The 18685-nt window shown below is 43.5% G+C and overlaps 1 protein-coding gene across 2 annotated transcripts in view; it reads left to right on the forward strand.

The window, feature by feature from the left end:
• The window catches only part of HMGCS1 (3-hydroxy-3-methylglutaryl-CoA synthase 1), a 35631-nt gene extending 23266 nt beyond the window's left edge, over positions 1-12365 (forward strand). For both annotated transcript variants that reach the window (XM_038743749.1, XM_038743750.1), the window contains exons 5-10: positions 854-1022; positions 1637-1807; positions 3736-3842; positions 6445-6570; positions 7054-7217; positions 10683-12365. In XM_038743749.1, the coding sequence (XP_038599677.1) occupies positions 854-1022; positions 1637-1807; positions 3736-3842; positions 6445-6570; positions 7054-7217; positions 10683-10769 (824 nt within the window). In that variant the 3' untranslated portion in view covers positions 10770-12365. The remainder of the gene's footprint in view (positions 1-853; positions 1023-1636; positions 1808-3735; positions 3843-6444; positions 6571-7053; positions 7218-10682) is intronic.
• The last annotated feature ends 6320 nt before the right edge of the window (positions 12366-18685 follow it).

Consider the following 18685-nt stretch of genomic DNA (forward strand, 5'->3'; position numbering starts at 1 on the left):
CCTCATGTTTATTTCCGCTCCTAAGGCTTGTCATGTAAGAAACATTTTCCCAGGCTGTCAGCTACAGCTGGAGAGGAAGCACCCGCTTTTAAATCGAGAGTCCTATAATAATAATGATGATAATAATAATAATAAAAATGGCATTTATTAAGCACTTACTAGATGCAGAGCACTGTTCTAAATGCTGGGGAGGTAACAGGGTGATCAGGTTGTCCCACGGGGGGCTCACAGTCTTCATCCCCATTTTACAGATGAGGTAACTGAGGCACAGAGAAGTTAAGTGACTTGCCCAAAGTCACATACATGACAATTAGCAGAGCTGGGATTTGAACCCATGACCTCTGACTCCAAAGCCCAGGCTCTTTCCACTGAGCTACGCTGCTTCTCCTATCACATCAGACAAGCCTTACCTAGAATTTCAAATGACTGGGAGGAAATCTTATCCAAAATAATTAGTTTTTAACAAAAAGCTTTGGAGGGATTACCCAAGGTTTTCAAAGTGCAGAAGAATGAGTGGTAACCATTTAAGAAGACCCTGGAATTTGGAAAGAAAATAAATTTGAATTACAGAGTATATGGTAACATGCAGAAAATGCACAACTCCCTCCTTAACCCTTCTAGTATAATTTGTTTGTCCTTCAAAAAGCTTGTGTTTTCTAGAAATCCTCTTTGGCAGGAGCTAGGGAAATGACAAGTTACGTTATTATTATTATTATTATTATTATTGTTAGATCTTGAAAAATTGTTGTTACTGCCTTTTTTTCCTAAGATGAGTTTTTAAGTAAGTTAAAAAGAATGCCCTCCATTGAAGACTTATGCCTAAATGCCATAATTTCTTGGTTTTCTGTTTCAGAGGGAAATGATAGCGATTTTACCTTGAATGATTTTGGCTTTGTGATCTTTCATTCACCCTACTGTAAACTTGTTCAGAAATCTCTAGCACGTTTATTGCTGAATGATTTCCTAAGTAGCCAAAATAAGGACATGAAGACTGAACTCTTTAATGGCCTGGAAGCCTTTGGGTAAGAGTTATTGTAGCTTTTGTTTGTTTTAAGTATGGTACTACCTTTCCAGTAAACCAGCCTTGTTAGACTTCAGTGAGGTAACTTCAACCTGTTACATTTGAATTCTTACGTCCTTCAATGACAATCAGGGTCTCCTGGCCCTTATCCTGCTGCTTCCGCTGTTAAAGGGGAGAGAAAACACTATCCCCAGCTTTAATTCTATTTGTTCTGACGACTTTGATACCTGTCTACATGTTTTTTTGTTTTTTTGTCTGTCTCCCCCTTCTAGACCATGAGCCCGTTGTTGGGTAGGGACCATCTCTGTATGTTGCCAACATGTACTTCCCAAGCGCTTAGTACAGTGCTCTGCACACAGTAAGCGCTCAATAAATACGATTGAATGAATGAATGAACCTGCCCTTTCCAGACAGTCACAAAAATAATTTATTGGCACTTCCAAACAATTCAAGCAATTATTCAATTAATTATTCAATTAATTATTCAAGCAACAATTCAAGCATTAAATCAAGTCCCCACCCCCTGAGCAGTAGGGTTTCTGAAGGAGATTAGCGACCTTCTAAGGCTTTGCATTGAATAGTGGCTTACCGTCTTTCTAAATCTTGCTTTTTTAGGGATGTTAAATTGGAAGACACATACTTCGATCGCGATGTGGAAAAGGCGTTTATGAAGGCTAGTGCCGAGCTCTTTAATCAGAAAACTAAAGCTTCTCTTCTCATGTCTAATCAAAATGGAAACATGTACACTCCTTCAGTGTATGGCTCCCTTGCTTCTGTTTTAGCACAGTAAGTACTGTAGATTTGGTCTCAGATCACTTCCTTGGAGGGTGTAGAATTTCAAAGTCTGAAAATCAGAAGGGAACCATTATTTGGCTTGAGGGTCACCCCAATAACCAGCCTCTACTGCTCCCCTCAAATCCTCCCAAAACCTTCAAACTCACTTACCAATTTAGATGAGGAGGATGGAAAGGCAGGGACCTAATAGAGTTGAGTTGGGGGCATATTTTTTTTCCTTTGCGTTTTTCACATAAGACTTTTTCTTAATCTGAGTGTAACTTATTAGCAAAGTGCAAAATTCCTTCTGCTGGCCTTGGATCAAAATGCCACAGTAATATTTCTAAAGATGAAATCTCCTTTAGCAGGAGCAGTGAAACTGAACAATGTACAACTGAAGCAGCGTGGCCTAGTGAATAGAGCACAGGCCTGGGGGTCGGAAGGACCTGTGTTCTAATGCTGGCTTTGCTGTGTGGCCCTTAACTTTTCTGGGCCTCAGTTACCTCATCCATAAAATGGGGATTAAAACCGTCTGGGCTGTGTCCAACTGATTAGCTTGTATCTACCCCGTCCTTAGCACCCGATTTGCTTGTATCCACCCCAGGACTTAATACAGTTCCTGGCACACAGTAAGTGCTTCACAAATACCACAGTTATTATTATTATTACAGTGCCTGGCACATAGGAAGCACTTAACAAATACCCTAAAAAAAAAACCCTGCCCCAAAGAACTTCAATTGCTATAAATGTAAAGATCAATAGTCTCTGCACCATAGTCTTCTTGCAAGGTGATGTAAATTGTTGAACTTAGATTGGTATGAAAAAAATCCCTGTACTACTGGGGCAAGAAAAGGGGAGGAAAGTAGAGGTGATTATGTATTTTTTTTTTTTATATAAGTCCCATTTCATTGAATCTTTACTAGCTAAATCAGGGACATCTACCATGCAGATCTAGTGCAGTCCATTCCATTCACTGTGCAGTGTCCTCCTTTCCCATCTCTCCTGCCCCTATCCTCCCAACCCCCCATGATTTATTTATTTTTTCCCTAATTATCCCACATTAACTACTAGGCCAGTAGTGCTTATTCTAAATTGAGATGTGCCTCAGCTGGATACTTCCTAGAGTTCTCTAGTAGTTAAGTAATAGTAATAATAAGAAGAAGAAGATTGTGGTATTTAAGCACTTACTATGTGCCAGGCACTGTTCTAAGCACTGGGGTGGATACAAGCAAATCAGGTTGGACACAGTCCCTGTTCTGCGTGGGGCTCACAGTCTTTATCCCCATTTTACAGGTGAGGTAACTGAGGCACAGAGAACTGAAGTGACTCGCCCAAGGCCACACAGCAGACAAGTGGCAGAGCTAGGATTAGAACCCGTGACCTTGTGATTCCCAGGCCCGTGCTGTATCCACTACACCATGCTGCTACTCTCATTGACTTGATTAAAATTGATCAATGATTTGCACTAGGCTGGTAACTTCCTATTGCTGCTAAGAAATTCATAGTTTTCCAACATAACTATACTTCACTGTTGTCGATTAATAATAATAATAATAAAAATGGTACTTGTTATGTGCTTACTATGTGCCAAGCACTGAAGTAGATACAAGTTAGGTTGGATGCAGTCCTTGTCCCACTTGGGCTCACACTCTTAACGCCCATTTTACAGATGAGGTAACTGAAGACCAGTGAAGTGACTTGCCCAGGGTCATGCAGCAGACACGTGGCGGAGCCAGGATTAGAACCCATGACCTTCGGACTCCCGGGCCCATGTTCTATCCACTAAGCCACAGCTTCACGCTGCTTAAAAAATTCATGTGGTCTGTTATTGATACATCTTAGATGGCCCCGATCTAAGCCTTTAGCTAACCACTTTATCTGCACACAGTAAGCGCTCAATAAATGCGATTGATTGATTGATTGATTGATCTGCTACACAGGTACTCTCCTCAACAGCTGGCAGGACAGAGGATTGGTGTTTTCTCCTATGGGTCTGGTTTTGCTGCTACTCTGTACTCTCTCAAAGTTACTCAAGATGCCACACCAGGTGAGTTAGAGTTTTGGGGAGTTTCCTAGGCTGGTCATGAAACTGGCTTCACTTTCATCACCACAAGTAACTTGTCATTACGACATTTCTTTCCCTCTAATATAGTAGAGAAGTGGGTTTATCATGAGTGCATGTAGGGGAGAGCAGTCAGAATTGGGGACGCACCAAAAGCCGGGCCTGGGTGTCACTTCTATGGAATATTTTCTGATACCGAGTTATTTTTCTTAAAAACTGAAGGTAGAGAGAATAATTTGGCAGTTGTAAAGTGCTTACTATGTTCCAAGCACTGTGGTAGATACAAAATAGGTTGGACACAGTCCCTGGCCCACATGAGCCTCACAATCTGGAAGTAGGAGAGAGAACTGACAGTGAATCCCTATTTTATAATTGAGGAAACCCAGCAGTTAGTGACCTGCCCAGGGTCACACACAAAGCAAATGATGGTGCCAGGATTAGAACCCAGAATTCCCAAGTCGGTGCTCTTTATTGAGCACTTACTGGGTGCAGAGCACTGTACTAAGCACTTGGGAAGTACTAGTTGGCAACATATAGAGACAGTCCCTACCCAACAGTGGGCTTACAGTCTAGAAGGGGGAGACAGAACAAAACATATTGACAAAATAAAATAATTAGAATAAATGTGTACAAATAAAATAGAGTAATAAATTTGTACAAACATATATACATATATACAGATGCTGTGGGGAAGGGAAGGAGGTAAGGCGGGGGGATGAGGAGGGGGAGAGGAAGGAGGGGGCTCAGTCTGGGAAGGCCTCCTGGAGGAGGTGAGCTCGCAGTAGGGCTTTGAAGGGAGGAAGAGAGCTAGCTTGGCGGATGGGCAGAGGGAGGGCATTCCAGGCCTGGGGGATGACGTGGGCCGGGGGTCGACGGCGGGACAGGTGAGAACGAGGCACGGTGAGGAGATTAGCGGCGGAGGAACGGAGGGTGCGGGCTGGGCTGGAGAAGGAGAGAAGGGAGGTGAGGTAGGAGGCGGTGAGGTGATGGACAGCCTTGAAGCCCAGGGTGAGGAGTTTTTGCCTAATAGTTTTTCCACCAGGTCATACTGCTTCTGAGAGAATTAGAGAATGCTAATTAGTTTTATTAAGCATCCTTGGAAAAGGTTGACTGGTTTGGTCAGGCTTCTCCCTACTGTTTTGTTATTGATGTACTTTGCCTGCAGTAGTTTTATATCTATTCGTGACATTTTGTCCACCTGCTTTTTTGTGCTGGCCCTTTCCAAGTCCATAGTGAAGTAATGGCCCTAAAAGGCCACTACTGTGTACAGAACACTGTACTGAGAATCCATGTGTGGGGAAATTAGACACAACCCCTGTTGCTCAAGGGGCTCACAGTTTAAAAATTGGGAGAAGGGACTGGCGACAGACACTTAAGGAGAGATGAACCAAAAAATACTGACAGAAATAAAGCTCATTGGGGTCTGTAGCAGGAGGAGTGGAATTTTGGGCTCCTGGTGGCTCAGTGTCCACATTCATTCAATCAGATTTATTGAGCGCTTACTGTATGCAGGACACTGTACTAAATGCTTGGAAAGTACAACTCGGCAACAGATATACAAGCCCTACCTAACAACGGGCTCACAGTCTAGAAGTGGGGAGACAGACAACAAAACAAAATAAGAGGCATCGATAGTATCAAAATAAATAGAACTATAGATATATACACATTAATAAAATATAATAAGTATGTACAAATATGCACAAGTGCTATGGGGCGGGGAGTGGGGTTGGGCAGAGGGAGGGAGTAGTAGCAATGGGGAGGAGAATCAATCAATCTATCAATTGTATTTATTGAGCGCTTACTGTGTGCAGAGCACTTGGGAAGTACAAGTTGGCAACATATAGAGACGGTCCCTACACAACAATGGGCTCACAGTCTAAAAGGGGGAGACAGAGAACAAAGCCAAGCATACTAACAAAATAAATAGAATAGATATGTACAAGTAAAATAAACAGAGTAATAAATATGTACAAACATAAATACATATACAGGTGCTGTGGGGAAGGGAAGGAGGTAAGATGAGGGGGATGGAGCAGAGGAAAAAGGCTCAGTCTGGGAAGGCCTTCTGGAGGAGGTGAGCTCTCAGTAGGGCTTTGAAGGGAGGAAGAGAGCTAGCTTGGCAGATGTGCGGAGGGAGGGCATTCCAGGCCAGGGAGAGGACGTGGGCCGGGGGTCGACGGCGGGACGGGGGAGAACGAGGCACAGTGAGGAGTTTTTCGGCAGCGGAGCGGAGGGTGCGGGCTGGGCTGGAGAAGGAAAGAAGGGAGGTGAGGTAGCAGGGGGCGAGGGGATGGAATCCATAGTCACAACTGCAGCCACACTGAGTGCTCCAGCAGCTGGCTTGGCTTCCCAAGCTTCTGCAGAGGTGACACCAGGCTGCAGCTGCTTCTCTCTGACCCCTGGAGTGGTGAGAATCGGGTTGGGATGGAGGTTACTTGGTGATGTGAACTAGAGACAGTGCAGGATCCCGGGGTGGCAGTGTGGCAGTCTGCTAGAGGCTTAATTTTTTCTTGCACATATTCCAGATTGGGTGGTGCTTTCTCAGTCTGTTCCTGTGACTTATCTCTGGGCATATCTGTTGCAGGTTCTTCCTTGGATAAAATAACTTCTAGTCTGTGTGATCTTGAGTCAAGACTTGACTCAAGAACCTGTATCTCACCAGAAGTCTTTGCTGAAAATATGAAGCTAAGAGAGGAAACTCATCACTTGGGTAAGCATTTGGAGTTTTTATGCTTTCATTAAAGAACCTATTTGGAGTTACACTCAGTTCTTCTGTAAAAGTGTGTTTCCACTACACTTTTTAAATAGGGCTTTATCAGGGAATTAAAGACTGTACGTACGTCTATCTGGATAGAACGTGACATAAGAATGTGGTGCATTTGCACTCTAATGTGAGTTTTCCTTCCAGTGGGATTTGTCAAGAACACAGTTCCTTGTTCTAGGAGGACCGAGTGTATTACAGTTTTCATGTTGCATGTGCCTTAAATCTGTCCTTTTTTGTGAGACCTCATTCATTCAATCATATTTACTGAGCGCTTACTGTGTGCAGAACACTGTACTAAGTGCTTGGAAAGTTCAATTTGGTAACAGAGACAATCCCTACCCAATAACGGGCTCACAGTCTAGAAAGGGGAGCAGAGAAACTTGCACTGTCTTTAATTTTGCATAATTTCAACTTTTTTTTTTTTTTAAGTCAATTACATTCCCCAGAGTTCAGTGGATGGGCTCTTTGAGGGGACGTGGTACCTTGTAAGAGTGGATGAAAAGCACAGAAGGACATATGCTCGGCGTCCCTTGCCAAATGATGGTGCTTTAGATGCAGGAGTAGGGCTTGCGCACGCCAGCAAGACTAATGAGGTAAGCTGAATATTTTCTTGTGCATTCTATAGGTCGAAACTTGCATGAACAACAGTCAGGTCACTAAAATGGATGCCTCTGCCAATACTAAGGCTTAGTAATACTAGAATTATTGCCAAAATAAAGATAAAATCAAATGAACTTCACAAATTTTTCTCACAAGACTCAAACCGTTCACTTCCCACTGGTAATGTGCCTAGTCTTTAGTAGCGATTTTGGTTCTGTCCCGACAAGAGTCCCCCGACCAGGTGGGAAAGTGACCGTTCTGTTATCAGGAGAGAGGTAAATGTTGAGTTCCACCAGCAGCATAATCATCAGTGGTGAGGTGCTGTAGGGATTGGCCCTGGAAGGCTCATTTAGACGGAGCCTTGGCCGGGCTCCTCAACCTTGTTAAACAATGCTAAATTGGGCAAGGTCGCTTACACGTTGGAAGAGAGGTATAGCGTTTAAAAGAACTTCAGCAAATTAGGAGCAAATAGAGGTGGGTACAAAGCAGAATGAAATTCAAGATAGGGCAGAAACAAAGTCTGCAAATAACAGAATGGAGAGGAGGACAGGATAGGCACCTGTACCTATTCCGTTTCTTGTCAGCTATCAAGTCACTCTTATGTATAGTTATCCATGTGAAAGACCTGGGAAGTAAATCCTCCTATGGTGAGACCTGTCCCCTGCACCGTATATAATATGTGTATATTATATGTGTATATTATATGTATATTATATATATAATATGTGTTGTGGAGGTGGGGTTGAGGTGAATACCAAATGCCGAAAGGATACAGATCCAAGTGCACAGATGGAATGTATATAGATTCTTTGAGGTTATCTCTAAAGTTTTGAGGGGACTTCAGAAAATTTGTGGTGGGAGGGAGGGATGGATTTAAAAGTATCCTGTAAGACCTTCGAGGGGAAGAGAAATGACCAGAGAACCACGGAATAGGAAGTGACTAAAATGACAGAAGAGATGTTGTCGGAAATAAGGGAGAGCACTTTGACTTTTAGGGGCTATGAAACACTGAAATAAGTCTGTGGGGTGTATCTATCAATCAATCAATCGTATTTATTGAGCGCTTACTGTGTGCAGAGCACTGTACTAAGAGCTTGGGAAGTACAAGTTGGCAACATATAGAGACGGTCCCTCCCCAACAGTGGGCTCACAGTCTAGAAGGGGGAGACAGAGAACAAAACCAAACAGATTAACAAAATAAAATAAATAGAATAGATATGTACAAGTAAAATAGAGTAATAAATATGTACAAACATATATACAGGTGCTGTGGGGAAGGGAAGGAGGTACGACGGGGGGGGATGGAGAGGGGGATGAGGGGGCAAAGAAGGAGGGGGCTCAGTCTGGGAAGGCCTACTGGAGGAGGTGAGCTCTCAGTAGGGCCTTGAAGGGAATATACCTGGAGACTCTTACCCTGGTCCCACCTTCACCTTCCCGCAAGCAGGAAGCTAGCCCACATGACTTCTTTTTCCTTCCAGATGTAGGAGTCCCAATTTTGATTTAACAATGAATTCCTACCAAAAGTGGGTTTGTGTTGCTATGTGTTTCTGTTGCTCCTTCCAAATCTAATCCCCAGTGGTAGGAAAAAGTATTAAGCGCTTCCTGTACGGTACTCTGAACACTGAGGCCTGGGAGAGAATACACAGGCGAGAATTAGATAGGGTCTCTGTCCCTCAGGGGGTTTGTTGTCCCCTTGGGCACATAGAGACTTAACGTCTCCTGCTCATTTGATGCTGGGGCCCAGAAGGAGAACTCTCTGGTTCCCACTAGTCAAGACTGCCATTATGGCCCCACTGTGTCTCCCCCTTTTTGACTGTGAGCCCACTGCTGGGTAGGGACTGTCTCTATATGTTACCAACTTGTACTTCCCAAGCGCTTAGTCCAGTGCTCTGCACACAGTAAGCGCTCAATAAATACGATTGATGATGATGATGATAGGGCTAGGGTGAAGGGCACTGAGCTTGATGGGTAATCCTAAGTAGAAGGTAACTGTTAGCTCCTGGCAGCCATTCATATAATAATAATAATAAATGCATTTATCAAACGCTTACTATGTGCAAAGCACTGTTCTCAGCGCTGGGGAGGGTACAAGGTGATAAGGCTGTCCCACGGGGGGCTCACAGTCTTCATCCCCATTTTACAGATGAGGTAACTGGGGCCCGGAGAAGTGAAGTGACTTGCCCAAAGTCACACAGCCGACAAGTGGCAGAGCTGGGATTTGAACCCATGACCTCCGCCTCCAAAGCCCAGGCTCTTTCCACTGAGCCACGCTGCTTCTCTGACACAAACTCCTCCTTGCTATGTGGCCATCACTTTCAGCATAGGAAAAACAGAAGGTCTAAACAGCATCGCAGGCCTGCTGCTTGGGAAGCCAGGGGTTCCTAGCAAACTCCAGAAGGTTCCAGAACCGTGGAAAGGCCAAACTGGGAAACTTATTTCCTTTGTTTTTATTGCCTTGAAGTTCATCATAGACTCCTCCCCTGTGCTCAGAAGTCTTTCATCCTCAGAAACCCCCTAATTCTTTAGGAGTATGCAGTTTTAAGGAGAGGTGAGAGCTTTACACTGAATATATAGCCTAATTGGCTTGTAGTGAGCTATTTAGGAAACTTGTTAATAAATGTAATTGGGTAAACGTTGTCTCCAGCCTTGAGGAGAGATGCACTTCCAGCCAGTGGGGCTTACTAGGTAAGAAAGCTAGCCCATTCTGGGCCCATTAGCAATCCCTCCCACCTGCCCTCCAAGGCACATGTGGAAAATGCTATCCTCCAGGGCTGATTCACTATTTCTTTTGCTGGCCCAGCACTTTATTGTCAATAGCATGTATTGTTGTATTGTCAATAGCATGTATTGTTGGCAGAGCTCTGTAATAGCTAGGTATTGGGAAAATTCACAGAGAGGGTGGCCCATTGGAGTTCTACAGCATTTCATCTCCTTATAGTAGTAATAATCAGAGCGGTATTTAAGTGCTTGCTTTTTGCCAAGCACTGTACTTATTGCTGGAGGTAGGTAGAAGATAATCAGGTTTCCCATAGGGCTTACAGTCTAAGTAGAAGTGGGAACAGGTATTGACTCCCATTTTGCAAATGAGGGAACTGAGCCCACTGTTGGGTAGGGACTGTCTCTATATGTTGCCAATTTGTACTTCCCAAGCGCTCAATAAATATGATTGATGATGATTGGTGATGATGATGATGAACTGAGGCCCAGAGAAGTTAAGTGACTTGCCCATGGTCACGCTGCAGGTAAGTGAGAGTCTGGATTAGAACCCAGGTCCTCTGACTCCCGGGCCTGTGCTCTTCCCTTTAGGCCATGCTGCTTCCTTGGGGTCATCTAATTTTCAGCTCCACTCTACTTAATTACATTGAAAATTTAGAAACTTCGGTACAGTGATTATTGTGGCTGAAAAGGCAAACAAATTAGAAGGCTTATATAACAGTATTTTCCCTCCCTCTTTGTAGCACATCCCAAGCCCTGCTAAGAAAGTGCCAAGACTCCCTGCAACAGCAGACCCAGAAGCAGCTGCCATTAGCAACGGAGAGCACTAAAACACCTCTGTGAGGTGGAAAATTTTCCTGGGGGTGGAGGGGAAGGGAGCAAAAGGAGACAGGGTGGGGTATGTTGGGAAAACTTAAAGGGTTTACCTATGCTGAAGTTTTTGATGTGACTTAGAGCTTGATGAGCTATCGTATCTGAGAGGCTTTCTGTTCAGTTTGCTGACACATTTCCTGTTGTGGTTATGTAACACTAAAGCATGAAAATTGGAAAGATGTTAAGGGCTCTGTATAAACCTTCATACCTCTGGCTCTGGCTATTTGTAAAATGAGGTTTGGCATTTTAGCGTGATAAAATGAACTGGGCTCCTAGCAGAAGAAGGGCGGTACTAGTTTTCTCCCTCTTCCACTTTTTTTTATATGAGAAGATATTTAAACTGCTAAAAACTTGGCATAGGTTTCCTCGCCCAGGAAATATGTACCTTTAGACGTTGTTTATAGAGGATAAAACTTGAAAATGGTGGGGCCAGAAATGTCCTGACTCTGCTATTCCCTTTTAAAGGAAGAGTTGAGCAGTTTGGACAAGATCCAGCTCAGTAGTGACCAGAAGTTCTAATAGCCTATGTGAACTGAGTTGATCTGTCTTGATCGGATTCCTTAGAGGCATAAAAATAATATCACCCTATTTCTTCCCTATCGTAGAAGTCGTGTGTGTGTCTGTCTGTACGTCTGTCTGTGCCTGTCCTTGCTCTACTGCTCCTTGATTATTATTCCTTAATGGTTTATTTGGTGGCACGGCTGAGACTGGAAGGCTGGGCCGCTGCGGTTCTTTTTTTGCACCTTATTTTGAGTGAAGGAGGTGGGGTTTTCAACACCTTTTCATTAGCATGAAGTCCTTTACTCCTGGGGGTTTTTGTTTTGTTTTGCATAAAACACTTTCAAGATCCAGGCATATTTTAATGCTGATATTGTAGTGTTCGAGACCCAACCTAAACTGATAATCTGCACCCATCTTGAATTGAAACAGGAAGTATCCAACGATATGGGTAAAAGATGGTTATGTTATCCTTTGTTCTATTTCCCACTGCAAATACTTGAGAACTATGAGGAGCTAGGTTTGGCAGTTTTTCAGGCCCAGTTTGTGCTGAATTATGACATGAGCCTTGTGAGTCTGTAAAAAAAAAAAATACTCATAGGTAGTGGAACTAATGTACAGAACTAATGTTTTTAACTTTATTTTACGGTTAAATTCTGTGAAGTTTTAGTTATCTAATACTTGCACAAATGACATGAAATGTAATATGTTACAAATAGCAAGGTATTGTGTAATGTAGTGTTTGTAAAATACTCTAGTCTAACTGGTAGCTATAGCTTGATTTGTACAGTCAGCATGTTAAAATGGCTTCATTTTAACATTTGTAGATGAATAATGTATGTTCTGATTTGAAGACTGATGGAAAATGGTGCATGAAATGCATTTGCAAGCATCATGGACTCAAAAAACGGTATGAGTAAATTAACATGTGTGCCGGGAGGTGGTTGAGTCCGTGGCCACCAACGGGCAGCCCTTAGATCCGCTGGGCACAGAATATTAACCCCATCCGTCTCATTAATCGTAAGAGTAACTTTGAAATAAAAGTTTTAGAAATATTTCTGCCACTTGTGTAGTTTGTTCAGATCTTTGTGAATCTTGAGTACAAGTATCTTGTCCCAAAAGGAGCTGAAATGGGGAACATGATGGGCTTCCCCTATTGTTCAACTAATAAAGAGCTCACTGAATCAAATGCTTGCTAATCTCTCTCACTTCTTCCTGACATGGTGTCTATTGGCACCTTTTAAATCCAGGATATAAATGTACATACTTGTGGTAAGACGTGCACCCATCGTGTAGCTGCTTTTCCATTTGGAATTTCAATTTTAAATACACAAATCAGACATTCTGCCTAATTTGTAATTTGTCAGATTTGCCAGGAGAAACACTTTCTATCAGGTTCAAGTTTGGTCTGGTTTTTGTTTTGTGTACTTTGTGTGTCCCTGACCTACTTATGCTTTGAAAACTTTCCCAGTGAGAAGTGATAAGCACACAGTAATCAAAGGAAGGAATGCGGAAAGTGAACAACTAAAGGAGTGAGGTATCCCATCTCTTACATATCCCGTGCTGTAGCCTATAAGCTTGTTATAGGCAAGGAATGTCTACCAATTCTAAGAGCTTAGTACAGTGCCCTGCACCTGTAAAACCTTAATACGATTGAGTACAGGGGGTTGTTTGTGCCAGATCACTGCTGTTCAGAGCCTCCCAGTTGTAGCTTGGAGCCACCATTATTGAAGAATCTCATTGCTTTTCACATCCAGCCTCTAGCTAGAAGTCAGTAGTTCCTGATAAGGGGGGAAAAAACACCTTAAATGTATCTAAAGTGATTTGTAAGCAAATGCTTTCTAAGTCTAGCCTAGGCTTTTTCAACTCAATCGTATTGAGCACTTACTGTGTGCAGAGCACTGTACTAAGCGCTTGGGAAGTACAAGTTGGCAACATATAGAGACAGTCCCTACCCAATAGTGGGCTCACAGTCTAGAAGGGGGAGACAGAGAACAAAACCAAACGTATTAACAAAATAAAATAGACTAGATATGTACAAGTAAAATAGAGTAATAAATATGTACAAACATATAGGTGCTGTGGGGAAGGGAAGGAGGGAAAACTCTTACCCTCATATAGAAAAGTCATCCATGTTGTAAGTTGCTGGTTCTCCAGTTGTCTTGTTGTATTAGGTTTTGTTGTAAATCTCTGGTTCCTTAGTTAATGAAGAGACTCTGGGGTTTTAAGAAACCTTTCTCTCCCTTCCAGGTAACCCCACTGTCCTTCCCTTGTATCTGAACCTTTCTCACTGTGGTGTCAGGCTAGACTGTAAGCTCCTTGTGGGCAGGGATTAAAAAATATCTACCTACTCTCTCAAGCACTCTCTCAAGTAGTTCACTACTCTGCACACAGTAAGTGCTCCGTAAATTTGATCAACTGATATGCTAGACCAATGGTTCATCTACTGGAAGCATATTCTGATGTCTACACTTGGAAAGCAACAGAGGACACAAAGGCAGTGATAGTTTCTTCCATGACAATGAGAATTTTTAAAAAAGCAGGATGCTGTCTAATATCCCCACCTCGTCACTCTAATATACTGTTGAGAGGAAGGTTAAATAGATAATCTTTCTCAAGCCTTCTAACGGCCATAACTTTCCCTCTGGTCACTTACCGTCAACCTGACTTGAACTATGGTGTTCAGCCCGCACAGCTCCTGGGGCAGCAGATTCCTTATTGGACTGCACTTGGTCATCATCAATTGTATTTATTGAGCGCTTACTGTGTGCAGAGCACTGTACTAAGTGCTTAGCACTGTACTAAGCGCTTATCCGTTATGTATAAATAATGGTTAAAGGTGCCAATGACTCTCCCAACAGCTCTGCTACAAATGGTCACCACACTGCCCAAGTGGAGAAGAGTCTAGTTATCCAGATGATCTGCTAAATATACACACCTCAAAGGAATACTTCAGGCCCATGGTGACTTCCCCTGCCTCCCTACCCTCAAATTAGGGTGCAGCCTATCTATGCCACTTTATTTGGGTTTTGCAGACCTAGACAGTATTTATCTTGGTATAGGGTAAAACAACCATCCCTCTGGAGAGGAAAGAATAGACTGGGGTGAGTCTAGGAGCCATCATTATATACATACTGTACATATCTTTAAATTATAATTTATAATTATAATGTAACAAATCATTCCAATAACATCTATCTCCTCTTCTAGACTGTTATGGGGTGGGAAAGTGTCTTCTAATTATGTTTTGTATGCTTAGTACAGTGCTCTACACATAGTAAGCCCTCAATAAATACCATTGACTAAAAGCATTTGAAACGTGTGTAGTATCCTAAATGCCAAGCTTTCTTTTTTTTTTCCTCTCTTTTTTGTTTTGGCTGTCCCCTGCTTGGTTCAGAAAGCCCTTCCAAAGTGAGAAGTGGAACATGGCAGATCCCACATAAACAGGGAATAAAGCAGACCAAAGGAGTCTGAGAAGGGATTCCAAAACGTTTTACAGCATGAGGAATGCCAAGCCTAATAATCAGACAAAATTATTCAACTACATTGAGGAGGTTGATGACATTTACCTCTGGGACATAGTACAAAGAGGCTGAGGTTCTCTCCCTTCAGGTCCCAGAGTTGTCTACTGAGTGGAGAAACGAGGTGTGAATCTAAGGGGCTTGCGCCACTAAGGTGGGAATCCCCCCACTCTAGACTGCGAGGTCGCTGTGGGCAGGGAATGGCATGGTTTATTATTGTACTTTCCCAAGTGCTTAGTACAGTGCTCTGCATACAGTAAGCACTCAGTACAATTGAATGAATGGATCTGGAGCATAACAAGGGTAAATGCCAAGGTGGGAGTTGAACAGATGGTCTTGTGTGTGTGTGTGTGTTGGGCTCGGGGGTGTCTCACTGTGAAGCTGCTGGTTCCAGAAGCCTGGTTTCCTCCTGAAGAGCCAGTCAACGTTTCTGAACCATATCTGACGCTCACCTGCCAAATGGGGATTTATTATTGGTGACTGAGGAATTTTTTAATCTGCACACGATGGGTACCCAGTACAGAGACCTCACCCACAAACCGCTTGTTCTTCCTCCTGCTTCTAATCCACCATGCTGCAGCTCTTTGCATCTTCAAAAACCCTCCTAAAAATCCCAACACCTCCAAAAAACTTCCCCGATAGTATCTATCACCCAATACAGACATCTGTAGTTCTTAAGTATTTTATCGATTCTCAATACTGTCTCTAGGTATATTCAGTTATACATTCAGTGATTAAGCCATTTGGTTTTGATTCCCTTACAGTACTGCCTCAATCCTTCACCCTCTGTTTAAAAATATTTGTGCCCACCTTCCTCCCCGAGCCACACACACCAGATTGTAAACTCTTAGAGGGCAGGGACTGTGCCTTATGTTGCTGGTATACTTTGCCAAGAGCTTTCTCTGGAACTCAGTAGAAATGGCATTAATTAATTCATTGATTCCAAAGATAATTCCGGCTCCCTGAACTGTAGCTGAAAGGTGCTCCAGGCAGAGTCAAACCATCAACCTTCTACAAAAAATATCTTGTGATTTGAGAGGCACAGCTACTGAATGAAAACATATGAAGAAACTTTTAGGGAAACTCACTTTAAACGGCCATAGCTGGACTTTGGACTTGAAGACTAAACTATTGACTCTTGAGATTTATCAGCAGGAGCAAGAGAGGCTGATAAGACCAATGTGAGGTCCACACTCCTTTCCAGTAACAGAATTTATTGAGCACTCTCTAGGTGCAAATCACTACTAAGCAGTTGGGAAGTACAAAGCAGTCATGTGACCCACTTCCTGCTCCCAAGGAGTTTAACACACCAAAGGGAAGACAGACAAGTTATTTACAGAGTAGTCAAAATGTATAATCAAATATGCAATTGAACAAGCATATGTACATAATAATGCATAGGTACATCACTGTTAGAGATGGCTGATGGCTTTATATGAGGTTCTGAGGAGAATTAACAATAATAATAATGGCATTTGTTAAGCGCTTACTATGTGCAGAGCACTGTTCTAAGCGCTGGGGGGGGGTACAAGGTGATCAAGTTGTCCCACGTGGGGCTTACAGTCTTAATCCCCATTTTACAGATGAGGTAACTGAGGCTCAGAGAAGTTAAGTGACTTGCCCAAGGTCACAAAGCAGACATGTGGCAGAGTCGGGATTCAAACCCATGACCTCAGACTCCAAAGCCCGGGCTCTTTCCACTGAGCCACGCTGCTTCTCCCAGTTCCTTCTCGAAAAACCTAAAAAAAAAAACTGGCAAGTACCCTACTTGATTCCTCTACTTTCTTTTCTAAGTTGTTTCCAATACACTTCCAAGAACCCTGGGAGGCTGAGCTCTTCCAAGCGTTTAGTATAGTGTTCTGAACAAAGTAAGTGTTCAATAAATAGCACTGAATGAATGGGATCAACTAACATTACATCTTGTGATCCAGGTCTAAAGAACCTCTGGCTAGTTGTGAAGCTTTCACCAACCGGGTTAGTCAATCCGACTCACTCACTTGCCAGTGGCTACTAACAGTCTTTAGACAAAGGGCACCAGAATAATGTTGTTGGAGGAAGTAGGGTTTCAGATTGGCTTTGAATAATAATTGATTCATTTCATCGTATTTAGCGCTTACTGTGTGCAGAGCACTATACTAAGCGCTTGGAAAGTACAATACTTGTGCTATTAAGTGCTTACCCTGTGCCAAGTACTGTACCAAGCATTGGGGTAGATGCAAGATAATCAAGTCAGATACACTGTCCCACACAGAGCTCACAGTCAATCAATCAATCAATCAATCAATCGTATTTATTGAGCGCTGACTGTGTGCAGAGCACTGTACTAAGCGCTTGGGAAGTACAAATTGGCAACACATAGAGACAGTCCCTACCCAACAGTGGGCTCACAGTCTAAAAGGGGGAGACAGAGAACAGAACCAAACATACCAACAAAATAAAATAAATAGGATAGAAATGTCAAAGGGAGAGAGAGAACAGGTACCTAATTCTCATTTTACAGATTGAGGAAACTGAAGCAGAGAGAAGGTCGCAAAACAGGCAAGAGGCAGAGCAGAAATCAGAATCCAGATCCCCCAGATCCCAGGCCCATCCTCTTACCACTAGGCCACACTGCTTCTTAATTGAACATGAGCATCAAAAGACAGCACGGAGTCGAGGGTTGATACCAAGGTGGCAGGCTGCTGGGATAGGGAGGATGGTAGTGTTATTCATTGAGACGGGAAGGGGAGGAGGAGGAGGAAATGCAGGAGGGAAGATGAATAGTCCAGTATTAACCATTCTGTTTGAAATGCTGGTGGAACTGGTGGTGTCCAGGGGGCAAGAGAAATTCCAGGACTGAGTTTAGAGGAGAGGTGGAGGCTAGAGAGGTAGATACTGTCCCACATAGAGACAGTAGCTGGAGCCATGGGAGCAGATGGGCTTCCTGAGAGAGGGTGTAGAGAGGGACCAGGAGCGGAGCAGGAATCCAGCCTAGCGGGACATCCACAGTCACAGGCGGAGAGGTGGAAAGGGAGCCAGCCCTCAAGACTGCTCAGGGAAAGGCGAGCTACGTTAGCACCGTGTCAGGGCAACCCAGAAGCAGCATGACCTAGTGGAAAGAGCCCAGTCCTGTGAGTCAGAGGACCTAGGATTTAATCCTGGCACTGCCAGTTGTCACCTGTGTGACCTTGGGCAAGTCACGTCATTCCTTTGTGCCTCAGTGACCTCATCTGTAAAATGGGGATTAAGACCGTGAGCCCCAGGTGGGACATAATAATAATAATGATGGCATTCGTTAAGCACTTACTGTGGGCAGAGCACTGTTCTAAGCACTGGAAAACACTGTTCTAAGTGCTGGGGAGGAGACAAAGTGATCAGGTTGTCCCACGTGGGGCCCATTTTTACAGATGAGGGAGCTGAGGCACAGAAAAGTTAAGTGACTTGCCCAAAGTCACACAGCTGACAATTGGCGGAGTCAGGATTTGAACCCATGACCTCTGCCTCCCAAGCCTGTGCTCCTTCCACTGAGCCACTCTGCTTCTCTAATGGACTGTTCAACCTGATTAGCTTACATTTACCCTAGTGCTCAATACAGTGCTTGGCACAGAGTATGCACTAAACAAATCCCGTGGGGAAAAAAAAAAGCCCAACATAAAACCGAGGCCTGGAAGTGTTTCAAGAGGGGTGGGGGGGGAATCAGAGGCAGCTGTGAGATCCAGGAGGATTAGGACAGAGTAGGGCCCGTTGGATTTGGATATAAGGAAGACACTGGTGATGATGAGAGTGGTCTGGGCAGGGGGAAGGGGTTTAAAGCCTGATTATGTGGGTCAAGGAGAGAGTACCTGGAGAAAACGTGAAGACAGTGGGCATAAGTG

This window comes from Tachyglossus aculeatus, chromosome 3 (genome assembly GCF_015852505.1).
Source record: "Tachyglossus aculeatus isolate mTacAcu1 chromosome 3, mTacAcu1.pri, whole genome shotgun sequence".
In the NCBI taxonomy this organism is placed as follows: Eukaryota; Metazoa; Chordata; class Mammalia; order Monotremata; family Tachyglossidae; genus Tachyglossus; species Tachyglossus aculeatus.